Source organism: Aedes albopictus, chromosome 3 (assembly GCF_035046485.1).
Source record: "Aedes albopictus strain Foshan chromosome 3, AalbF5, whole genome shotgun sequence".
Lineage (NCBI taxonomy): Eukaryota > Metazoa > Arthropoda > Insecta > Diptera > Culicidae > Aedes > Aedes albopictus.
In genome coordinates this window covers 114,475,977-114,502,743 of record NC_085138.1, presented here as the reverse complement: position 1 = coordinate 114,502,743, position 26,767 = coordinate 114,475,977, and the positions used below count along the sequence as shown (strand labels likewise).

The 26,767-nt window shown below is 39.3% G+C and overlaps 2 protein-coding genes across 2 annotated transcripts; both read left to right on the top strand.

Annotated features, from left to right (window-relative positions):
* Nucleotides 1-7,074: 7,074 nt before the first annotated feature.
* On the top strand, nt 7,075-9,555 carry LOC109409607 (probable cytochrome P450 313a4). Its single transcript, XM_062858786.1, has 5 exons — nt 7,075-7,468; nt 7,915-8,106; nt 8,176-8,361; nt 8,428-9,051; nt 9,116-9,555. Exons 1-5 carry the CDS (start codon nt 7,303-7,305, stop codon nt 9,454-9,456), a joined length of 1,509 nt encoding a protein of 502 aa, XP_062714770.1. The 5' UTR covers nt 7,075-7,302; the 3' UTR covers nt 9,457-9,555.
* Nucleotides 9,556-23,843: 14,288 nt separating this feature from the next.
* Nucleotides 23,844-25,562, top strand: LOC115255459 (cytochrome P450 4C1-like). The gene is made up of 2 exons (XM_062859374.1): nt 23,844-24,497; nt 24,568-25,562. The coding sequence occupies exons 1-2, from the start codon at nt 23,948-23,950 to the stop codon at nt 25,494-25,496; spliced, it is 1,479 nt and encodes a 492-aa protein (XP_062715358.1). The 5' UTR covers nt 23,844-23,947; the 3' UTR covers nt 25,497-25,562.
* The last annotated feature ends 1,205 nt before the right edge of the window (nt 25,563-26,767 follow it).

Below are 26,767 nucleotides of genomic sequence, written 5' to 3'. Positions count from 1 at the left end.
TGTTAAATTGAAACACTTTGTAAACTTTTAATATGAATTTTATTCGACAAGCATTGATAAGTTTCCAAAACAGTTGAAAACATTTGTCTGCTTTTTATTAGGCTGATGTACCAATAAGCATATATCGCCCCCTTAATGCTAGAACTAGGTAACTCGTTTTGGAAAGTACGGGTAAAAATGGCTGGTAAAACTTATCCTGCTATAAAACAAACACTGTGTTGGTCTTAAATGAAGCATCATTATGTGTTTTTGTAGTTTTAAGGTGAAACGGGACGCCGTGTTATTTTTCCTATCTTGCCTCTCTTTCTAACAATTTGCCTCGCGATTTTGAAGATGGTAATCTCGAGTTCTATTGCACTGAAGCTGCTGAAAACCAATCAGCATATGCACTGCAAGTGAGCATACACAATGATAGGTTTTTGTTGCAAAATATGAAGTAGAATCTGAGATTACCATCTTAGTAGCCACAGAGCAATGGCGGGTATTTCCTCGACCGTCCCGTCCGCCCTTAATCGACAAACTTTTGTTTATTGTGGTGAACGTTCAGATGTAAACAAATTGCTCGCGATTTCGCAAAACCAGTTACCTAGTTCTAGCATTAAGGGGACGATAATATGTTCCTGTACAATGTGTTTTTCACTTATCGAATAAACGCTTTCAGTCCATCATACTTCGACTCGCAACTTTGTTTGGATAATGGAAATGTGGCTATAACTATTTAGACAATCAAGTTATCAAAAAACCAACATTTTAAACAATTCAATTAAAGCAAAATAGAATAGATTTATGTAGCTCAACATGGAGAGCCAAGAGACGTCATCAACGTAATTATGAAGCATTTATGTCTGTAATTTGATAAACTGTACCTTGAATATTATCTTTTTTTGAAGTTCCGCAGAAGTTCAATTGTACTAGGCGCTTGGATCGATGCATTTGACTTTCTAGTGATGCCGTGTTTACTAAATATAGTTTTTACAGATTAGGATGATACAGATATGAGTAGATTACCTGATCTGATGTTGTTAATGCACCATGCTGCACTACACTTATGTACTTATAAAGATTAATGTTAAATAATTAAAAAATATATTAATTTCGCAATTTGTACATCAGTCCCACTGTCTGGAAACAATATCTTCAATTTATACCAAGACTTTTTTGCCGTACGTCATACAAGTTTTCTAACCGTGCGATAAAATACTGACAGCGATATCAGAATGGAAAACACGTGTTTTGGGCTGGACAGCTGCTAAAGTATAAGGTGTTGTTCAGTTGATTACCACGTGCTGTGCTAATTAGGCATTACTCTAGGATATTCTCAAGGGATCCCTCCAAGAATTCATACAGGAATTCTTTCAGGGATTCCTCCAAGAATTCATTCAGCATTTCCTCCATGCATTCCTTCAGGACTTCCTCAAGGCATTCTTCCAAAAATTCATATTGCTTCAGGGATTCCTCCAAGAATTCAACCAGGATATACCATAGGAATTCCTTCAGGAATTTATCCAAAAATTCTTCAAGGGATTCTTTCAAGAATATTTCCAAAGACTCCTGCAGGAACTCCTCCAAAGATTTCTCCAGGAATTACTTCATGGATTCCTCCAAGAATTCCACCAGGATTTCTCCTAGGCAAGGCATTATCCTAGAAATTAATCCGGGCATTCTTCCAGGGATGCCTCCTTTGATTCTTTCCGAGATTTCTCCATGAATTCATTCATAGATTCCTTTAGGAATTCCTCGAGATATTCCTCCAGGAATTGCTTCAAGGATTCCTCCAGGAATTCCCTAGGAGTTGTTCCAGGGTCTCTTCGAGTAATTCCTTCAGAAATTACCCCAGGAATTTCTTTAGAGATTCCTCCAAGAATTTCACCAGGAATTAATCTAGGACTTCCTTCATAAATTCTGTAATCAATTCATCCAGAAATTTCCCCAGGAAATCCTTCAGGAGTTCCTTCTGAAATTCTTCCAGGATTTTCTCTAGAAAAACCTTCTGGATTTTTTTTTCAGGGATTCCTTCAATATTTCTCCAGGAATAACTGCAGGGATTCCTTCAGGGTTCCACCGGGAATTCCGCTAAGAATATCGGCAGGAACCTCTTCAACGATTTTCATCAGGGATTTCTCCACGAATTCTTCGGATTCCCCCAGGGATTCCTCCAGAAATTTCTTCGATGATTTCTCCAGGAATTCCAAAAGAAATTCCTCTAGAAATTTCATCACAGATCCCTTTAAAAGTTCTTCCAGGAAATTCTCCAGGAATCATGTCAGGAATACTCTAGGAATTTGTCAGGGATTCCTCCAGGCATTTCTCCAGAAAGTTTCCAAAGATTCCTTCAGGAATTGCTTAAGGAATTCCTCCAGGGATTCCTTGTGGAAATCCTTTCAAGATTCCTCCAGGAAATCCTCCAAAAATTCCTCCAAGGATTCTTCGGGGAAATCCTCTAGGAATTTCTTCAGAAATTCTTCAAGGAAATGCTTCAGGAATACCTTCAGGATTTTTTAAGGATTCCTCCATGCATTCATTCAGGAATTCCTCCAGGAATTGTTTCAAGGGTTTCTCCAGGGATTTCCCCACACATTTTTCTAACGTTTCCCCCATGGGTTCCTTTCTCCAGAAATTCCTCCAAAAATTCTTCTGGAAAAACCTCCAAAATAATAGAAATAGAAATCTCTCTTTCTCTTCTCTCTCTTTATTTTCAGGAATTAGCCCAGGAATTTCTTCAGGAATTCCTCCAGAAATTGCTCCTGGACATCCTTCAGAAACAGGGTATCTACTTGATTGCGAAAATAAAATTCCCTTATTTTTTCAGGTCTAGAAAATAACTCCAGGTTCACATAATAATCACTCCAGTATTGTTCGTGCAGTTGAAAATCGGAATTTTTGACACGCGAAAATCGATGTTTCTCCTAAACCGTGTGTCGGACGTACGTCGGGCACAGTGCGCTGGATAGAGGGCCAGGTCCGCTTTCCAGCGCACTACGTCCGACGTTAGCTTTCACGTACGGATTTTGAGAAAATTCGATTGTCGGGTGTGGGGAAACTTCGAGTTTCAACCGCGACGACAATAACTTGAACGAACCATCGAATCAGCAGAGAAAAATTCACTGCATTTTGTTAGAAGAAATTTGTGGCGGCATTACTAGATTTATTTCAGGTTGAACTTCTGGCAGAAATGGAGCAACCCTAAAAATTTTCGACGGATTTCCTAGATTAGTCAAGATTTAATATAAAAGTCGGTGCAAATGTCTATTTACGGACCACTTTCTTGAATTCCCAATTCAACCTTGCACCAGAAATCTAGATGCACAATTCTCAAGAAATAAACTTGTAACGATAGTGTAATTTTTATTTTGTTCTTGTTCTTTTGTTAAAAGCTTAAAATAAAAATATCCATGCGCTGATTTAGGATATTATGAGATGTGTGCACTCAAAATCGTGAAAAGGTACAAAAGTCAGCCATTTTGGTGGCCATATTAGTATTCTAACGAACTTTTCCCTAATTTATTTGTCAATCAATAGGGAATTTATTTTTTTGTAATTTATTGAGATGTTGGTGAGAGTCTTTAAAACATGTCGGCAAAAAATTATGCTATACATATATAAAAATTCAGTGGCATACGTGGGACCGCGCATAACTCGTGAGCGGAACGTCGGATTTGGGAAGGTTTATGAGACAAAAGACTAAGTTAGAATATTGAGATTCTTTTTGCATTTTGACAGGGAACTTAGTGCGAAACTCAGTAGGCAAGACAAAGTTTGCTTTTGCTAGTTTTGTAAAATTTTTCGATGGAGCAAGATGATAATATCTTGTAGAAACATATAAAAATTTAAAAGTAAATAGAAACTGTCGACATTTATGAAAACAATCCATAACAAGCCTGATTCCAAAATTATTCGAAAAGTCTATATAGAAATTTCTCTAAAAAAAATCCTAGTATTCTAAATTCCATCAACCTATATTTCTTTCAATATCTTCTGAAAAAAAAAACTTCAAACTACCGTCAAGGCACCATTCACCGTGGATCTAAGAGGATTCGGGGCAAATAAGGGCTGTCATTTGACACCAGTCTTATAAACATTGTTGGTGCCGCTTTTAATTGCCTTCATTATAGGTTAAAATTAAAGCAATATCCACAGAAGTAGAATTTGTTTCACAAAATTTGGTGACATAGTACAATTAGTAAAGGGTAGTAGGGTCGCCTAATTCCGTGGTAGGTCACCATTCACCGTGGTAGTAGGGACCCATTCACCGTGTATGAGAAATTTTATTCTGCTTTGTTTAAAAATGATCAAAACAACCCAGCCAAGGGAATTTTCTTCGTTTAAATTCATTTCAAGTAATACCTTGCAAGATTTTATTAGAAAAAACGAATGTTTAAATTTTCGATTTTTTCTAGATATATGGGACAATATGGGGCACGGTGAATGGAGACCATTGATTTTAGGGTACCCATTTACCGTGCCTTTTTGTTTCAATTAAAAAGTACGAGTAATCGTACTTTCTTGTTAAACCTACTTCGGTAATGCAAAATACATACCTGATATGTGAATTTAATTGCTTCTTGGTGGAATAAAAACGTTACTACATTTAGTTAATCGCTTAAATCACCTTAGCGCAGTTTTCGTTTTTTCACTATGAATGCAGTGAACGAGCAGAAACCCGCTTCATGTAAACACACTTTAGTGTCAAAATGATACTTTTAAATGTTTCTAATGAGCGTTTTGACATGGTAACAATACATTAGTGTTGTATTGGGGAAATTGCAGGGAAATTGTCATATCATTCAATCATAATATGCAAATAATGAAAAAATATTCGAAGGCACACGGTGAATGGAGCCCCCACGGTGAATGGCGCCTTGACGGTATTATTTAAAACTACTCCTACAACATCCTACACTTTAGGATGCTCGCCATGGGTTTACCCATATTTTTCGTTTGCAGTATACCAATCTCTTTTTAAGGGATTTGTCCAAAAATTATTTAAGAATAATCAGGGGTTTTCACACTACTCTTCCAGGAATTCTTTAGAAATACTTCCAGAACGTCGTACACAAATTTGCCGAATTTTATTTCTAAAAATTTCCTCATGGTATGTACTTAAAGTAGGTATCCTTTATAAGTTACAAAAACAATTACGTCACTTCTAAGGAGTGTCACCAATGGCTAGACTTGCAATTCTTTTGGATAATTCGACTCCCTCCTATCATCATTACTACTTATTAGATATTTTTTCTGAAAGTTTGTTCAAAGCAATTTTCTGTATTCTGGTAAAGATATGTTAAGATTTCCGTCAGACATTTTTCCAGGACTTCTGGATTTGCATTCGACCCTTTATAATGTTGAAGTATTGTCTTAAATTTTCGGCTGATTTGTTTATCACTGGCTTCTGATTTCAATTAAAACATAGGTATATGGAGATTTTTTCTAGCTACTTCAGAGAACGTCTTAATGCACTTACTCGTGATTTCCATTAGAAATAAGTCAGATATTCCCCGAAGGATGTCCTAAACCTAAACAAATGCTTCAGAAAACTATGCGAAGTTTTTTAAGAATCTGGAAATTCCTTCTAGAAATTTTCCAAGATCTCGAAGCGTTTCCCTAATTTCAAAATAAAGTCAATAAGGGGCTATTAGAAATTTCTTCCCAGCTTCAGCCGCCAACTCCCCTCAAACTTCTATTAAAACCAACTCATGATTAACTCCAGAACTCCCTGATAATTCCAGGTTTTTTTCCAGGGTAAAGACAATTCCCTGATAACTTCCAGGTGGTAGACACCTTGTTTAATACGGTATTGGCATAATATTTTATGTACATCTTCCTTTTCCCAAACATTATTAATGAAATGGCTAAGCACCACAACGCAAGTTCCTTCTTACTTCATCGAGCTGACTTCATTTTGAAGAAAGTAGAGCTGTGCACCAGTGCACCTAAATATGCCTTAGCTGACCGAGTTCAGGAAATTGCAACAAAACGATGCATCGATCGAAATTTGGCGCCCATTATCACACCACCAACGATAAATAGGTATACCGTCTGTAGGTGTTGTCTGTCCGTTGTTTAAACTTACTTTCGATGAAAGCACACTACTGATCGGCCGGCTCAACCAATCGATATATAGAAAGAACAAGCTAGAAATTACACATGGCTGTTTTATTAACCAATGCCGCTAGTGGTGCATCCTCTACTTACCAATCTGAACGCGCAAGCTGAAATGAACCCTTTTCAATCCGGATTGCCTTGTATGATAATAATATATGCAAATCTTTCGTGTTATGAAGAAAAGTAACTAAATTAGATATTAAACGAAATTACAACATAATATAACTATAACATAACATTTTAGGTGCACCTAGAATGTTATTTTATAGTTTTCAAAAACTGTGTAGAACAATGGAAGCCACAAATAAAAAATAATTGAATTGGAAATATTTATTTATTGTCAAAATATAGGGTAAATGTACCAATAGTGGTGCTATTAGTAGCTCCATGTAGTAAAATAATTGAATAAAATTGATAAAATCACTAAATAAAAAGTATGAAAACATTAACCGGAAGTTTTTCACTCAAATTTGCTAAAAAAAATGTAAAAATCATTGTTTATTTCAGTTTTTGCTAATAAATCACTTGCACCAACTATAGGTACACGGTTCCTATTATGGAGGTAAAATTTAACATTGGTATAGTGGCGCATCCCATTGAGTTCTTATGGGATCCACCACTATAGGTACAAAGGAGCAAAAAAATTAAGGAAAATAATTGTTAAAATAGGTTTTTCGGCAAATCCTGAATACAAAACTGAATAAGTGTAATTAATTAAGTATGATGCATCTATTAAAAATGTTATTTGCAAGCTTATTGGTCGAAATAGTGCTAAATTGCCACTACCACCACTATTGGTACTACCTCCACTAAGGGAGCTTTTACCCTAATAATAAGTACAATACATGCAAGAATAATGAAAAGAGTATTCAAATGACCATACAATGTTTAAAAAAAGTACGTTGCTTTCGACTGCTGAACATACCATTCAGAAGAAAACTTTTTCTCCAATGTGTTATTGAAAGGGTCCAAATCGAGCCCCCTTATCGACGGACAAAACAAACCCAAATTCCTAATTGATTGGCACACGCAAAGCCCACCGTAAGCGGAACAAACACTATTTCTTACTATTTGATCGCATAACTTTCGTTGGCGGGGCGTTCTTCCGTTCTGAACTGGTTTGGATTTTAATTGCGGTGAATAAGTGAAGGTGATCGGTTCTTTGAATTTATTGTGCTTTATCGATAGCAACCCTAAGCGATGTGGTGGAATTCCTGGTTCACGTGCCTGTGCGCGAGTGTCTATTTGGTGATAATGTATGTGCGTTGGTTCCGTCGGAAAGCGAATGCCAAGTATGCCCGAATGTCCGGTCCACGGAAGCTGCCGTTGATAGGGCATGCTCATAAGTTCTTCAGAGCAACACCAGGTAAATGGAAGCTGAGTGAGGTCACACGTCCTAATGGTCGTCGGTAAACTAGAAAAAGCAAACATTTCCGACGATCGCATTAGCAGTCAGGATGGTAACGCATGTTATATATTGCTTATGTTCTCTACAATGTTCTAGTGCCCGTCAAAGTACTGCTTCCACCTTTCAATATCTTTCGATCTTTCAATATCAACGACTTTCATTAAAATTTTCTCATCAAGAGATGCGTTGAGCGTCTGATATAACTTTCGTATTTCTGTACAAGTTGCCAACCCAACATACATATTTACGTCATTAGAATTTAATTTCAGCTATTGCATTGGCGTAACGTTCCCACTGAAAAAGAGCCTGCTGTTCTGCGTAGCGTTCTATGAACATTTCCACAGTTATTAAATGAGAACTCTCTTTGACACTTTCTGATAATAGTATTTGATTCGTACCTGTAGGCCAAATTGCCAACACCCTCAAATACTTCGGTAGCTTCCCGTCGCCGGTGTGCATCTACATGGGGCCCCTGCCACACGTTGCCATTTTCGACCCGGAACAGCTTCAGGTGATTCTGCACTCCCAGAACTGCCTAGACAAATCCATACAGTACTCATTTTTGCGGGTTAGCCGTACGCTGATCAGTGCACCCAGTAAGTCTGATTATTCTATCGACCTGTAGAAAATGTTACACTAACTTTAACTGCCTGTTAAAAACCCAGCATATCTGTGGAAAGGTCAACGGAAAGCCTTGAATCCATCGTTCGGAGCTGCCATCCTGAATAACTTTGTACCCATATTCAACGAGAAATGCGCCATCCTGACAGGATTGTTGGAGAAACACGTGGGTCAACCCGAACGCAACTATACTCGGGACCTCTGCAAGTTTACGCTGGATCAGATCTATGGTGATTTTAAAATCATGAATGATATGTGTCACTATTATGCATTAAGTATAATCCCATTCATTGTAGCTACCGCCCTGGGATGTGACTTCGACATGCAGCGATCACCGGATGGCGAACGTTCCCTGGATTTGATAGAATCGTACATCAAGGTCATGGTAGCCAGAATCTACACGGTGTGGAAATATCCCGAGTTTATCTACCGCATGACCAGTGGCTACAAACGAGAACAGGAAATTCTCAAAACCTACCACGAGACTATAATTTCGAAACTACTGAAAGCAATCGATTTCGAAGAGAAATTGAAACAATCCGAAGTCGATTTTTCAAACGAATACACCGACACGAAGAAACCCCACATTTTCATCGACCTTCTTCTGAAACTCATTCGCGATGGAGATGAAGTTGCGAAAGAAGACATTTTCCAACAAATCGATATGATTTTGTTCGCTGGCAACGACACAACGGCCAAAACGACTAGCTTCATTCTGCTAATGTTGGCCATGCACCCCGAAGTGCAGGAGCGCTGCTACCGGGAAATCTTGGAAGTCTGTCCGGGACAAGATCAAAGCGTGTCGGCTGAAGATGTTTCACGATTGCCGTATCTGGATATGGCTTGCCGAGAGACCATGAGACTGTTTCCCGTTGGTTCCGTATTGGCCAGGGTAACGACGGCCGATATAAAATTGAACGGTAAGTGGCGGCGTTGAATGACAAAATGCCGATACTATACGATATTCTTTCCGCAATATTGCAGATGAACACACCATTCCCGCCAACAGCACCGTCATAATGGGGATCTACCAAATGCACCGGGATCCGAAAATATGGGGTCCCAACGCGGATGAGTTCGATCCGAATAACTTCCTTCCGGAGAAAGTTGCCAAGCGACATCCCTACTCGTATCTTCCGTTCAGCGGAGGTCCCCGCAATTGCGTCGGTATGCGCTACGCATGGCTTTCGCTTAAAATTTTAGTGGTGCACATGCTGAGAAAATATCGGCTGAAAACTTCACTTACGATGGACCAGATTAGGATTAAGTACGGTTTGATTTTAAACATTGCAAACGGATGCATGCTGACGTTGGAAAGACGGTAGTATAGTGTCCAATAATAGTTGTTGAATTTTAAATAAAGTCACCTAGTACCTAGTAATTTAGGTTATGTTAATAGTGTACGCGTGATGCAGACAGTAAAAAAAAACAATGAAAGCAATTTTGATGCTTCAGAAATAAGTACGCCTTACAGGAAATTACAAATATAGTACCGCATGGAGTCATCAAACACTGTAACCAGAGACCGACTCTGCATCTCTAAAGGTGTCTCACACCACAATTAAGTTCTTTTAATCATTTTATTTTGTTTAACCTTGCTAGTTCTTCACAACAGTTAAGTAAGTATCGCGTACAAGATTACACTGAGGCTTACGGTGATGAGTTTGAGAATACTTCTGAAGCCTGGACTATGGAGGTTGATCTCCAACAACTATTCACTGTTTTTCCCGTGTAGACAACTTATATTTCCAATCGCATCAGCTATTGAACGACTTCAAGGCGGCATACGACAGTAACGACCACACAGATCTATGGAAAATCATGAACGACAACAGCTGCTGTTTATTCGAAGTTTCCCTTCCACTATTCAACATCGTCCTGGAAAGTGTGATGCAATGAGTTCTTGAATATGCCGTGGTATGATTGTCGTGTAATCCGGTTAATTTGTCTGCATTGAGGTTGCCATGGATATTATCACTTATCACTACAACAGTTGGAACGGATCCAGAGCTGTAGAGTCGTTTGAAACGCGAAGCAGCAAATGTCTATAACAATTGACTAGTGGCGAATGCCACTAACAAAATATACTAAAACCTCTTTTGAAGGTTATTTGTATGCACTTTTTATTTATGCACCTTTTTTATGCCCTGCATAATGGGTAGTACGCTGATCGCAAGAAATTTCTTGGCCTATCTCGATGCGTGGAAAATTCAGGCACAAATGTCCCAAATGGAGAATAATGTTCCTCTGGAGCCGGCCTTCTGATACCTCGCATAAAAGTGGAAGATATACTCAGCATAAGAAAATGTAATAATGACGGTCACTATGGCAACGACGGCCAGGGGACGTTTATGAGGGAAAGCTAAGGGAGGTTGCAGGCGCGTTTTAGGAATCCTAAGGGGTTTCAGTGGGGTATAAGGAGGTGTCAGAAGCGCTTCAAGGGGGTTTGAAGGATCCTATCAAAGGCTCAATGGTAATCCAGGAGTGGAGATTGCGTGAGATTGTGGGGACATTGATTTTCGGAGCAGGTATTAGGGGCGTTTTCGGTGGTCCGAGGGGGGTTTCGAAGACATTGCAGAGAATCTCGAAGGATTTTCGACGGGTTTTGGTGGCCAAAGCCGGCAGGATACGGTGGGCAGGGCACGTTGCAAGAATGCCGGACAACAACCCTGCAAAGCTGGTGTTTGCTACTGTTCCGGTTGGTACAAGAAGGCGTGGAGCGCAGAGAGCACGATGGGCGGACCAGGTGGAGCGTGATCTGGCGAGCGTTGGGCGTGACCGACGTTGGAGAGCTGCAGCTGCAAATCGAGTATTATGGCGGCAAATTGTTGATCTAGTATCATCATGAATTTGATGTTAACTAAGGAGGCGTTTTCGTTTTTTTATTGTAGGGTCTTAGGTGCATTACATAGGGTCCGAGGAGGGAGTTTGAAGCATTTCAGGCTGTTTCAGAGGGTTTTCAGCGTATTTCAGAGGCGTTATAAAGAGGTTTTCGGGGGTTTCGGATGGGTCTCAGGTGCTTTACATGAGTCCCGAAGGGGTTTTAGGGGGATTTTGAAAGTATTTCAGGAAGTTTCAGAAGTTTTAAACGGATTTCAGAGGTGTTACGAAGACGTTTTCGGAGATTTCGTAAGGTCTCTGGTACGTTACATAGGGTTCGAGGGTGTTTTAGGAGGTTATTATTGTTATTGTTATTTATTTTTAACTAAAAATTTTGAAAGAGGGAAAAGCCCCTTTGAGTGATTTCCTCATCTACAAAATCTTTCTCAAAAAGGCATAAAACCTCTTTTATCTTTTCAAAAATCATTATAAAATAAACTTAAAACTAAAGGCTCCTCCGGAAAAGTATCCATAATCGAGCCGTGGACTTGATGCGGATTTGTCAAGGGATGAACCAAGGTAATCTGACTACGACGAAGGAATTTTGAACATCAAGGACAGAAATCGGACGCAGTTCTTGAAAACTGAAAAAAAAATTTAAAGAATATCAAACAGCATAACCAATTTCAATAAAATATCTGAAAAGAATTTTCATCATGACTAAAGATTTACAACCTAAAATATCTCTAACAGATACAGGTAAAGAAAAGCCTAAACTTTTAAATCTATCAATTAAGTTTTTTCTGGGTAATGTATAATGAACACAATGAAATATTATATGATCAATATCTTGATATGATTCACCACAAATACATAAATTTGAATCTACAATATTGATACGATATAAATGACTATTAGAAATATAATGATTAGACATAAGTCTTGAAAACAGACAAATAAAATTTCTACTAGTAGATAAATGTTTGAACCAAGGTTTTTTATCCACAACAGGACAAATGGAATGACACCAACGACCTTTATCACTGCAATCCCAATCAATTTGCCAAGAAGATTTCGATTTTTGTTTGATTTCAGCAAAGTATTCCGAATGAAAAATATTACGTTCATAAATAATACCACGAGTAGCACCTAATTTGGCCAAACAATCAGCTTGTTCATTACCAAAAATTTGACAATGTGCAGGAACCCACACAAATTTTATAATAAATCCTCGACGTTGTAAATCATACTAATTTTCTCAGCATTATGATTATATAATGAATTTTAAAATTGAAATTTGTTGATTTAATTGCATTTAAACAACTCAAACTATCAGTACATATTGTGGGGTATGAACAAAGCTGAGTAGCATTTCCCATGCGTGTATTTCCCCTAGCAAGCATCAGTGACAGCCAGCACCATGACGGGGTCGTCGTGAGTGTGATGCTGCCTCATTGACGAGTGGACTGTTGGCGGAGCAAGACGCCATCACCGTGAGGTTCCGTATTATGCCAAGTGATTCTACTGCAGTTTGCTAAGATGGCTGGGAACGGATTGTTCCAGTGAGTTGCCCGGTATTCACATTGGCGATCCTGCCAGGAGTGCATCATAATCAATAACAAGTTAATCATAAAATAGGTAGAATCACTTGGCATAAAAACAGTGAGAGAAAACCAATCGTTTTGGTGTGTGAAGTGTGTGGTGGTGCTGCAAACACAGTGAAGTGGGTGTTGCAATTCTGCGGTTCCTGACGAAAGCTAGAGCGCGGAAAGTTTTTGTCATGCCAACCGCGTTCTGTTTTAGCCTTGGTTCTAGCACAAACACATGAACATAGGCGCGGTGACGTGGTTGATTTTTGTTGTCGACTGGTAGCACGCTGTGGATAGGTAGTCGGTCGATGATTGCATGCATGTTTCTTCATGTTCTTGCTCGGCATGGATGGTCGCGCTTTCGTTGATTCCTCGGATCGTACATGCTCGTGTTGTCGCTCGGTTGAACGGTAAATGCAAACAGGTTGATGTGCATGATTGTAGAGGTGTTTGACTATTGTGAATGTTGCCGTAAAATTCTCGCGGCGTTGGTTGGTTGGGTTGGTTTTTGCTCGGGTTTTTGGTTGGGCATATTAATGGCGTTTCGAACCGCCGAAAATTTTTCTGCATAAGGAAAATGCAGGGACGTGTAATGAAAACCGTCCAAGGAAACGGCATTTTTTGGATAACCGCCGAAAATTATTCTGCATAAAGAAAATGCAGGGACGTGTAATGAAAACCGTCCAAGGTAAAGGCGTTGTTGGATAACCGCCGACAATTTTTCTGCATAAGGAAAATGCAGGAACGTGTAATGAAAACCGTCCAAGGAAACGGCATTTTTTGGATAACCGCCGAAAATTATTCTGCATAAAGAAAATGCAGGGACGTGTAGTGAAAACCGTCCAAGGTAAAGGCGCTGTTGGATAACCGCCGAAAATTTTTCTGCATAAGGAAAATGCAGGGACGTGTAATGAAAACCGTCCAAGGAAACGGCATTTCTGGATAACCGCCAAAAATTATTCTGCATAAAGAAAATGCAGGGACGTGTAATGAAAACCGTCCAAGGTAAAGGCGTTTTTGGATAACCGCCGACAATTTTTCTGCATAACGAACATGAAGGGACGTGTAATGAAAACCGTCCAAGGAAACGGCATTTTTGGATAACTGCCGAAAATTATTCTGCATAAAGAAAATGCAGGGACGTGTAGTGAAAACCGTCCAAGATAAAGGCGTTGTTGGATAACCGCCGAAAATTTTTTCTGCATAAGGAAAATACAGGGACGTAAAATGAAATCCGTCCAAGGAAATGTTATTGAAAAACTGCCGAAAATTGTTTGCATCACGAAAATGCAGCGATGTGTAAAGAAACCCGTCTAAGGAAATGGCGTTGCATGATAACTGCCGAAAGCTGTGCGTGAGGAAAATGCAGGGACGTGTAATGAAAACCGCCCATTAAAATTGCATATCGTAAAACAGTTTAAAATTCGAAGTACGCAATGAAAACATATCTACTGAAAATATGTTGTAGAACCTCTTTTGAACTCGTTTTGTAGAATCTATTTTCGTATAATGAAGGACATTTGTGTGTTATATATGGTCCATCTGTACCATCACATTGAAGCATTGAAAATGGAGTTGTATGATAAACGGAATCTTTAGTCTGATAAATCTCAAATTCGTTAATCTCTTGTTTTTTTTACTTTTTTTGACAAATAATTCTTACAAAATATGTTCGTTTTCAGTGAATGCGTCGAATTTTCGCAATCGTGAAGAACGATTGATTTGAGTGAGAGAAAACCAGGGCCGGCTACATAACGAGACGTGCGCTTGAAGGAGAGAAGACGCATCACCCAACTGCGTGTGTTGTAGTTATTTTTATTGGAGCTCGGCAAAACCCCATAGATGATTGGTTAGCATAGCAAATTATCAATCAAATGATATAGGTTCGATATTAACAAAAGTGCGTTTACTAAACAAAAAAAGTAAATGTGGCCATTCGTCTTAATTCTTGTATCTTGAAGTGTATCTTGTTGCATTGGTGCCATAAGGATGAAGAGAACGAAATTGAGGGTTTGAGCGTAAAAATAACAAGCCTGCTAGTCGAAAACTTTTTTTTTCGGAGAAGAGGGAGAATGTGGGGTATGAACAAAGCTGAGTAGCATTTCCCATGCGTGTATTTCCCCTAGCAAGCATCAGTGACAGCCAGCACCATGACGGGGTCGTCGTGAGTGTGATGCTGCCTCATTGACGAGTGGACTGTTGGCGGAGCAAGACGCCATCACCGTGAGGTTCCGTATTATGCCAAGTGATTCTACTGCAGTTTGCTAAGATGGCTGGGAACGGATTGTTCCAGTGAGTTGCCCGGTATTCACACATATGATTTTAGGAGGTTTCAGAGGAATATCAACGGGTTTCAGAGGCTTTACGGAGGCGTTACGAAGACTTTTTTGGGAGTTTCGGAGGGCATCAGGTGCGTTACCTAAGGGCCCATATAGCCGAGGCGGTAAACGCACGGGTATTCAGCATGACCATGCTGAGGGTGACGGGTTCGATTCCCGGTCGGTCCAGGATCTTTTCGTAAAGGAAATTTCCTTGACTTCCTTGGGCATAGAGTATCTTCGTGCCTGCCACACGATATACACATGCAAAATGGTCATTGGCAGAGGAAGCTCTCAGTTAATAACTGTGGAAGTGCTCATAGAACACTAAGCTGAGAAGCAGGCTTTGTCCCAGTGAGGACGTTACGCCAAGAAGAGGAGAGGAGGTGCGTTACCTGACGTCCTAAAGGATTTCAGGGGGATTTTGGAAGCATTCCAAGATGCTTTAGAGGATTTTTAGAGACAGCTTCACTAAAACCCTTGAAGTGCCTTGAATCATCTCTGGAACATCCATAACCCCATAAAATGCGCCTGAAAATAATGATTTAAGGGTGTTACTTAAACCCCGCATGATACGACCACAAACATACGTAACACTCTGATAATTTCCACTGTACACCGATTTAACGATGCTGACATAATATGCAGTTATCTGATGAAGTCCCAGGCCAACCTCTGAAATCTCCGTCGCCTTGACAGAGCCCCCACAACAAACAATCTCTAATTCAACAGGCATCATTATGACGAATTAATTCAGCATGATGTTGAATAACATTTGAATTATTTTCACCTACTACGTTCGGGTTTTGTTCATACAAATTTGAAGAAGTTATAAAGCGTAGTGTTTTATACCAACATAATAGTTTGTTGTAAAAAGCGTTTTAGAAACATACAAGAAAGCTTCTATTTAGCTTGGCAAAAATGACTAACAAGAAATAAAACGCAAAAATGTTGAACTCTCCCGAGAGTAATTATTTGCTCTCATGTTAAGAACACCTATTATGAAATAAGAATTACATACAAAATTACCTAAATACAGATTAAAACTCGAGACCTGTCGATTGCCAGCCGCATGCCTTCCTATCTGCACCATCTTAGAGATGGTGGGTTGAAACACCCAAAACAAAAAATAAAATTCCCATGATTCAATAATGATCACGCCTAAACTTGTGTTCAGCAGTGGTGAACTAGCACAGCACGTGGTAATCAACTGAATAACGCATTATACTTCAGCAGCTGTTCAGCCCAAAACACGTGCTTGCGCTGCCAGTATTTTTATCGCACGGTGAGAAAACTTGTATCGAATTTGGCCAAAAAAGTTTTGGTATTAATCGAAAATATTGTTTCCACACTTTGGGGCTGATGTACAAATTGCAAAAGGAAAATATTTTTATTTTTATTATTTAATATCGATCTTCATGGCATGTATGGCAATATGTGGTGCAGCATGGTGCATTCACAACATCTGTTGAGATAATCTACTCATATTCTGTTAGAATTTGGTGAAGCAAAATTTTTATTCATGTTTTTGTTTGAGAATATTGATATCATTAAGAAGAAGTGCCTAAGGATAGAAAAAGATAGAATAAAAAAGATAATAATCAAGGTAAAGTTTATCTAGTTACAGACATATATGCCTCATAATTACATTGATTACGTCTCTTAACACTCAATGTTGAGCTACATAAATAATTTTATTCTATTTTCTTTCGAGTGATTTAATTAAAATGTTGTTTCTGTTTGATTTTTCCTAGAGAATTTCGGCTTGCAGTCTGATAAATTACATTGATTAATTGGTTATCATCGCCGACGTTTCGTTCCGGCTATTGGACCATCTTCAGGGTTCGATCCGCTAATCAACAAGTTACACAATTTTGTACAAGTTTAAAATTGTGTAACTTGTTGATTAACGTATCGAGCCCTGAAGATGGTCCAATAGCCGGCCCGAAACGTCGGCGATGATAAACAATTAATCAACGCAATTTATCAAACTGCAAGCCGAAATTCTCCAATATCCCATTATCCGAACAAAGTTGCGAGTCGAAGTATGACGGATTGAAAACGTTTATTCGACAAGTGAAAAGCACAATGTGCAGGAACATATGCTTATTAATACATCAGCTTAATAAATAAGAAGCAGACCAATGTTTTGTTAAATTGTTTTGTAAAAAGTGAAGAATTAGCTAAATGTTAAAATACACGTTAATAAAAATAAAAAAAAATGTTTTGTAAAGGAATCAATGCTTGTCGAATAAAATTCTTATTAATGTTCTAATTTATTTTTGTTATTACCGATTAGGAAAGTCGAACATTGACTATTTTTTCAATTGAAAAATCAGTAACCATGTAGAGCATAATTTTTGTTCAATTCTGCAATTCAGCAACCTTGCTTGTTTACTATAGTTTTTATTAAAATGAGGATTGCACGAGGTAAACTACATTATCAGATGGAAAGGGGGATGGCTTTCTCAGTCTTTGATTCAAGAACGATTTTTATCTACATTCCCAACGTTTCGGCCTAGGGATTTGGCCTTTTTCAAGGGTCGCTGAAAACATGTATTTTAACATTTATCATTTAACATTGAACATTTAACATTGAACATTTAACATATAAACATTGATAAAAACTCACTAGTGTCTACCGTCTATCGTTTTTGTAGTTTTTGTAGTTTTTGCATATACAATGCTCTTCTGGGTTGCTTTTCCCGAAACACCTATTCCATATAATCGCCGATGTTGAATCTATTCTCAACACCTCATCATACAAAGCAGTAAGAGATTACAACAGATATCGAATATCCACAGCTATGCAAAACCACATATCCAAAACCCAGTCCAAGAAACTTGAAGATCCCGAATCGACGAAAAAGTTTCTTGAGGACAACAAGGACATCATCATCATAGAGTCGGACAAGGGCAAAAGGATGGTCGTCATGTACATCGAAGACTACGACCCGTATACAACACTCTAACCAGAGACCCCACACCAAAAATTCAACGGCAGAACAATCAGCTAGTCCAGCGCCTTAAAAACCTGGATCTAATCGACCAAACAACAGCTATCCGGCTTACCAGCAAAACAGCTACGTGTCCAAGAATTTATGGCCAACCTAAGGCGCATAAGGAGGGATTGCCACTTCGTCCGGTGGTTCCAACCATAACCGCCCCTACATATCAACTGTCAAAATTCATCTCGAACATCATAAAAAACGGATTTAGAAGTGACTACAACATCACCGACAGCTTCACGTTTGCTACCTTCATCACCACAGTCACACTTCTCCTGCTGGATACGTCCTAGTCTCGTTCGATGTTGTCTCGCTTTTTACAAACATACCAAAAGAGCTCGTAATACGGGGCATTATCATGAACTGGGACACCATAGGACAGCACACCAACATCAACCTTGATCTCTTTCTCGAAATAACAAATTTCTGCATAGACAGCAGTTATTTCAAATTTCGAGAAAAATTTTATGAACAGACTTTCGGCACAGCTATGGGCAGTCCCTTATCCCCAATACTAGCGGAAGTAGTCATGGAGGTACTACTCAGGACTGTCACCAACAAACTGAAATTCCCTGTTCCAGTAATTAAAAAATACGTGGATGACCTTTTCATGGCATTACCAGCGGATAAAATCGAAGAAACATTGCAAATTTTCAACAGTTACCACCAGAGCCTCCAGTTTACGGTAGAAAAGGAGTCCGATGGAAGACTGCCGTTCCTCGATACACTCGTCACTCGAAACCCGGACCAAACACTCTCCACACAATGGTATTCAAAACCTATATCATCCGGCCGCCTCCTTAACTACCATTCGTTCCACCCCACAATCATGAAAGTCAACGTCGCAGCCAAACTTTATCCACAGAGTTAAATCGCTCACCACCTCCAATTTCCTAGGGTATAACTTTTTTCACAGACGTTGGATCACTTTGCGGTCTTCGACAAAGTTGTTTGGCATATAGTCACCTACAATAATACCAAAGGGTTTGATTATTGAACGCTTACAGCGCCACCTAGCGGCAGAATTCGAAATCTTGAAATTTCTGCATACATTTTGCCAAGTTTTCCCATACAAACTTCAAGCGTTTTGAGCGCCCCCTTAGGCTCAACCGATTTTGCTCAAATTTTGAACGTAGCTTCTGGGAGTCCAAAACAACTGATTGAGGAGGTAACACTTGGCATTTTTCGAAATTTTTGTTTTTCATATAAGTGTGGGCCACCTCACGGTAGACACTAGAGAGTTTTTATCAATGTTTATATGTTAAATGTTCAATGTTAAATGTTCAATGTTAAATGTTAAATGATAAATGTTAAAATACATGTTTTCAGCGACCCTTGAAAAAGGCCAAATCCCTAGGCCGAAACGTCGGGAATGTAGATAAAAATCGTTCTTGAATCAAAGACTGAGAAAGCCATCCCCCTTTCCATCAAGTTCCCAGTCGTAAAATCCCATACTACATTATCAGAACTTCTAGAATATTGAAATCAAAAAGTTATGTTTATTGTGTAGCTAATCAATAGTCTAACCTTGCACATTAACCCGCATTTCAATAAAAAATATCGTTAATTTTTTAGAAGCATTTTAAACTCTTTTTTCTATACTCCACTAGCAATGCCTCACGTACATGGCAAATTTTTCCTAGATGGCATGTCAGAGCTCTGTCAAGACGAATTCAAACGAACTCTGATAAACTCAGTCAAGTTCGATTTTCCCAAAAAGGTTTCCACGATGACTGATCAAAATATAAAAAGACGTAATGCTGACGCAGCAATGTGAGTGCAAAAGTGCGACCGCCGGTGTTGACCACCGGCGAGACGCAACGCTCAGCGCGCCATTGTGATTCAGCCAGAAACGGTTACTCAACACCGAACCACGCTTGATCATATGGTATCATAAAGGAGGACATATCCTCTGATTAAATTGTCAGAGCACATATCCACGGCTGCGTATGAAAAAAAAGTGTTCAATGGCTATTACTACGTTTGCATCAATTTGATGTTAGTGTCTAACTATAGTGACACTATAAGTCTTGTCCAAGTCATCTGCAAAACTACCCGGAGTTGTTGAATATGGTGAATATTACAGAACATTATCTTTAAACTATGACACGCTCCAGAGACGCATTCAATGAGAAACTGAGTCTTACGAAATATCATTTTTGTTTTCAAAGGCTCATTACAACACCTTTTTAAGTGCTGTAAGTAATCATCTTAATAAGTTTACTTTTTTTACAAATGCCTTCTTTTTTCAACCAAATTTGATCAGAATTTTCACCTTTGATTTATTCTTTTATTTCGAGGCCCATGGGTTTACTTCCCTTCGGAAGGAAGAACTCACACTTTGTCGGGAGTGGGATTTGATTCCAGGTGCCAGCCACGTGCGTTTGTCATCACACCATGTCTGCTCCACACTGAGTTCATTGATCATTTCCACCATACTCCTACACGGAAAAAACAGATTACCTAAAAAAAAACGATCGATCAATTCTGACTATACATGTCAATGGTTGCTCCTCCGTGATTGATCTGAACTGGTACCAGTTGCACTGAGATCCAACTGAATAAGGGACTGGGACATTCCACTTATTCTCAAAGTGCAATTTTAGCAGCTCATGCATATTTTATCAATAACGGCGCCGGCCAAGTCCTTATAGTCAGCTGGGAAGGGAAAGGAATGTTAGAGTGTACTGGTTGTTGCTACTAGAGACCGAGAGCACTCTGCGTCCCCACAACGCAGCACGGACTGGGGTATTTGTTAGACGGAAAGGATGGGAGATCTGGGAGTCACCGTTGGGTCGGTGATGCGATCCATGGATAGGGTTATTTATAGTATTCGTGATAGATTGTGTGGTGAATAAGGTGAATAAGGTCAAGCGGCACAGCACGCTTTGGTTGCATAACCTATAGGCGTTATATACACTATGCTGTGAGTGGAAGTTGGAAGGGAGGGAAACGACTTTTTTTCAATTCGTTTCTGGTTCTAGCGATGGCTATGAACATATGAATATACATGAGTTGTATATGTAGAGAAGAGAGAGAGAGAGAGAAAGTGGATAGAAAGATACAAAGTAGGATGAAAAGGACGGGCCAGGGATTGAACCCATGACCTTCTGCATACGAATCAGAAGCGGTAGCCACTAGACCACCAAGCCCGTCAGGAAAAAACAGATTACCTAAAAAATACGTTAAATGAACGCAAAAATAAGTAAACCGCTTGAACTTTTTACCCAGCAGTGGGTTGTTTCCTCGCTCTCCCGCTCGCAATGTTGTCAAAAACAAAGCGAGAAGCAGCTACCTAGCCGATAATGTCCGTGCGAGAAGCCAAATTTGGGTTTTTTGCCGTTTACCCAAAAGTGGGTTTATTTCAACCCACTAGGGTACTTCGAAAGTCAACGCTAGGTAGAAAGAACTTTGCGATGGGTTGCAATTTTCTGCCAGCATCAAATGGAAACTACCCACTCAGAGCTTTAACGAGATATAGCCAAATTTGGGTTCTCGCACAGAAGAGCCGATATGAGTGAAAAGAACCTATATTTGGGTTGTTTTCTGGTTCCGTGTAACTTGCATATATACTCAGCCAAATAACCTTAAGATTTCCATAAGGCCCAACTTATGAAACGGCCTTTAAATAATTCATAATGATTCGGATGAATTTCATAAGGTCACTCTATGACGTAAAATCGTCTCACAGTTTGGCTTTTATTCATGTTTAGCAACATGATATTCTCAAGCGTCGGTAGCCGTGTGGATAAAACACAGGGTCGGTGATCCCGACGTTCATGGATCGAATCCAGTCTGCATCATTTTAAGATTTTTTTGTTCTTTTCATAAGTCTATCTTATGAAATTTGTCATAGCAAGCACGATCAATTTTCATAAGGTTCTTATGGCATCCATAAGAATTAGTTAAAGCAAATTTTCATAAGGAATTTCGATGAATTTCGCTAGTTTCTTTCGCTGAATGTACACAAAAGTTTTAACTAATTTCAACATTATTTTATCGCCAAATACCATCACTGAAAACTTCCTTGCTTTTGATAATATTCGCTGTTCCACTAATAGGTCCAAGAAATGCCGTCATTAGTATGGGACACGCTTGTATGGAAAAAATAAATCCTCGCTCCAGTCGACTTTTTAGATCCCATTTAGGTCCCATATGAACTGTACAAAATTTCAGCGCAATCGGTGAAACTATAATTTAGCGCAGGCGGTTCAAAGTTTTCATAGAATTTACTATGGGAAAAGTTACACTTTCAGATAAAAAATCCCAGAGGTCGCCCCTTGTCTCCTTAATTCAAATCGATCAACGTTTCTTGTAGAAAAATCATTTATGAAACTTTCCTTCCAAGACCGCAAAACGATTGGATGCTTGTGGAAAAAGTTATTGATTTATTACCGATTAGTGATCCAACGAACGGCTTTTTGTTTTGTTTTATCAGCAGCACTGCTGCTGCCGTTGTTGCATGGGGTGGCGGGTGGCATCACCACCCCCAGAAACAGCAGCATCCAAGGCAGCAGCCACAGTTCTGCTAATAAAACAAAACAAAAAGCCGTTCGTTGGATCACTAATCGGTAATAAATCAATAACTTTTTCCACAAGCATCCAATCGTTTTGCGGTCTTCGAAGGAAAGTTTCATAAATGATTTTTCTACAAGAAGCGTTGATCGATTTGAATTAAGGAGACAAGGGGCAACCTCTGGGATTTTTTATCTGAAAGTGTAACTTTTCCCATAGTAAATCCTATGAAAACTTTGAACCACTTGCGCTAAATTATAGTTTCACCGATTGCGCTAAAATTTTGTACAGTTCAGACGGCCCGTGATCTAAACCTGGGAAAATTTAACGGAACGATTTGTGTTCCGTTATAACTCGATATTCTCATGAGTCGATAGTCCCTTCATTATCGAATCATGGAGGTTTAACTGTACTTGCTCAGTTAGCTTGTTCAGTTAACTGAAATAGCAGTCAATACTGAAATAGGGCCCATATAGCCGAGGCGGTAAACGAACGGGTATTCAGCATGACCATGCTGAGGGTGACGGATTCGATTCCCGGTCGGTCCAGGATCTTTTCGTAAAGGAAAATTCCTTGACTTCCTTGGGCATAGAGTATCTTCGTGCCTGCCCACACGATATACGCATGCAAAATGATCATTGGCAGAGGAAGCTCTCAGTTAAAAACTGTGGAAGTGCTCATAGAACACTAAGCTGAGAAGCAGGTTTTGTCCCAATGAGGACGTTACACCAAGAAGAGAGAGAGAGAGCAGTCAATCGTTAGAGACTCAAATTGACGCAATTAAATTGAAATTGCAGTAAATTGTTAGTGTATTTCTAACTTATGGAAGGCTATATTTAAGTATCAAAAAGAGCAAGATAACATTAATTTCAGTCTCATGCTTTTCTGGAAAGTATCCCATGGCGACATCCATTTATTACGTTTTGCTAAAATCGATATTTTTCAACCACCTAATTAACACTTTTTTGTAAGAGAATTCAAAAAAATGTAAATATGTGCCAGAACACTAAGCTGTACTCCACTGCGTCTAGATAACGTTGCGTAATTTGTGAACGGCACCCATTCTGTGGAATCCCGCTCTAAGGAGTGTCATTCCCCTCCTGGAGAATAACACACCATAAATACAATGTGTTTGAGTAAGCTAATTTGGCATCTCAATGAAATTAATAATTACCCTAACGGAAATACAATGAAAGCATCTCCAAACATTTTTGAATAATAAGCAGTGGTTGTTGCATAAATAAGCGTTTGCTGAGAATAACGTTAATTGACCGTTGTGCAGTCATAAAGGGGGATGTGCGCGTACAGTGACCCCACACCGATGAATCACCTTAATTTTTGTACACTATTTATGAATCACCATGTTGATCAAATGGAGTGATCCATAAACTGTGGTCATTTTTGCCGATTCATAAATTGTGGGGTCACTGTACTTGCGCGCATGGCTCGGCCAATACATTGTTCACGAGTATGAATGACATTCGGTTTTAGACGTTTCATATCTCGGATGAATAACAATGAAATAATTAAAATAGTAGCTCTAAGCGTTGATTTAGTCAGTCGAAGATGGCTTACATGATCGTTCTAATCGTTCTCATCTGCTCGGTTCTTTATCTAACAAATTGGTGGCGCAATCGCTTAATTCGTCGACAACTAGGCAGCCTTCCAGGGCCACTCAGCTTGCCTTTCCTAGGATCGAGCTACATTTTTATTGGCAAAACCTACTCTCAAATATTGGATGCTTTTCATCGAATTTCGTCTACATATGGACGCAACGGAAGTCCTGTGCTATTTTTCCTCGGTACAAAGCCATTCATCATCATAAATCACCCTGACCATGCTCAACGAGTTTTAAATTCAGCGGGTTGTTTGGACAAACCTTGGATCTATCGGTACACTCCACTTGAGGGAATATTTTCACTACCAGCGCTGGAATGGCGAATCCACAGGAAAGCAATCCAGCCGAGTTTTAATTGGAATATTTTGAAAAGTTTCCATCCGATTTTTAAACGCAAAGTAAACGTACTGGTGAATAGAATGAAGGTAAAAGCTTACAACAAAGAAACGTTTGATGTCTACGGTTACATAGCAGCATGTACTTTGGATATGGTGTATGGTAAGTTTGATTCAGTTCAATTCTGTGACTTTTTGTAACAAATAAAATAAATTTCTATCCTATTATGAAGCGACCACCCTCGGTATAGAGATGAACATCCAACAACAATCATCTTGCAAATATCTAGAAATATTAGACGAGTTATTCGAATTAGTAACAAATCGTGTTACGAACGTTTTTCTCCATCAAAACTGGATCTATCGATGGACGAACTACTATCGACGAGAGTGCAAAGCACGTAAAATATTTCAATCTCCAGCCCAAAAAGTTCTCCAGTACAGACCAATCCTTGTGAAGCCATCCAATATACCAGAACCAGACCTCACCAAACCGCAGATCCTCATCGACCAACTCTATCGGGTTGCCACCACAGATTCTCGCTTTACCAAGCAAACAATCGAGAAAGAACTGAACACTATGATTTTCGGAGGAAACGAAACCACTGCCGTCACGATGGCCAACGCCTTGCTTCTGATTGCAATGCATCCAGCCGTTCAGCGCAAGCTACTGGTTGAAATAAGGGAGGTCTTTGGCGACAACTTAGAAGACATAACCGTCGAAGACCTTCAGCGGTTGGTCTACATGGAAGCCGTGCTGAAGGAAGTCATGCGGCTATGGCCGATCACAACGATCCTCGGAAGAACGACCAGTACTGAGGTCCCACTGGGCACCCTTCGGATACCCACTGGAGTCAACCTGGTTATTGACGTCTTCAGCATCCATCGCAGCAGGAGGTACTGGGGAGATGACGCGGATTGTTTTGTTCCGGAGCGGTTTCTCGACCGTGAACCGTATCCCTATGCGTTTCTGGGGTTCAGTGCTGGGCCGAGAAATTGTATCGGGACGCGATATGCATGGTTGTCTATGAAGGTGATGCTGACGAGTATTTTGTGTCAATTTGAATTGTCAACACCATTGCGAATGCAAGACATTCGTTTGAAAGTGGCCATGACTTTGAAGGTCGAGAACGGGCACATGATTGCGGTAAAGGTGAGATGAAAATAAAGGATAGGCTTTTCATTTGACAGGTTCAGGTATGCCATTGCACAATGGTCCGTGGGCCGTATTTAACCGTTATGTGTCCGACAAACTTTATGCTTTTTTGTACACCGTGCTTTTTAAATGGGCGCTGGGTACCCGGGTACCCTGTCGGCCACATAAGGGTTAAATGGACAAAAAATAACGCCTAAATTATAGCGCATTTAGCTTAGCACTGGACTATTGCATGAGTTTTCAAGAGTGCGAAAACGTAAATAAAAGTGCCCGATTGCAACAAATCAACTCAGTGTGTTCAAAGCACTTATTCAGCATAAATAGAAGAAATAATGCGCCGAAGACATCAACTGAATTTGATGCAATCGAGCACTTCTAATAATGTTTTCGCACTTATGAAGACTGAGTGAGCAGTCCAGTGATGAACTAAACGCGCAATATTAATTTTGGCTATATGCTATCTTCGGGAAAGTTCCTTCAAAATTTTTGAACATTTTTTTCTTCAGTAACGTGAAACTAGGGTGGTCCAAATGGTTCCCAAGATCAAAATATCAACTTTTCATTGTTACCATATAGCGCAACAGAATGTTCTACAAAGTTAAAAAACACTTAGAGTAAAGTGGGGCAAAAGTTCGAGTGGGGCAAGAGTTTCTTTTGAAGATTTTGAGCTCAATTCAAATTATTTCTTTCGGGTGTCAAGGTTGTTCGAAGCCTTTTTGAAAAAGAGTCTTTCACTCCAAAAAATTATGAAAATTGATCAATGTTTCGAAAAGTTATGACAAAATATTGGTTTTTGATCAAAAATTTGTAATATGCGATGGTCCTTCCAACGCATGGAATGTAATTGTAATGAAATCGAATTCGATATTTTATTTTGGGGCGTAACTTGGTATATTTTGAAGATGCTTTAGCATGTATAACTTTTTGCAAAAAAGATTTGGAAATCATATTTTACACATAGCGGGGCAAAAGTTCGAATTGTGGGGCAAGAGTTCGAGTCATGTAGCAACTTTAGGTAAAAACCTAAAATTCTGCAAAATGTACATATTATCTCTAAAAATGATGGAATTTGTGAGAAAATTCGATCAAAGTTGAAAAAAATGGTTGTTTTATCTGAATTTGGCGGAAAACTACTAATTTTTGGTGTAATAAATTTAACCCTGATTTGGGTAAAACTCAGATCGAACTTTAAAGTGTATTTCAGTTCCCATATCAAATATCAATTGGTTTTAGGTATTCAGATTACCAAAGTGTCAAAATAGTGTGCTACGGTTAGT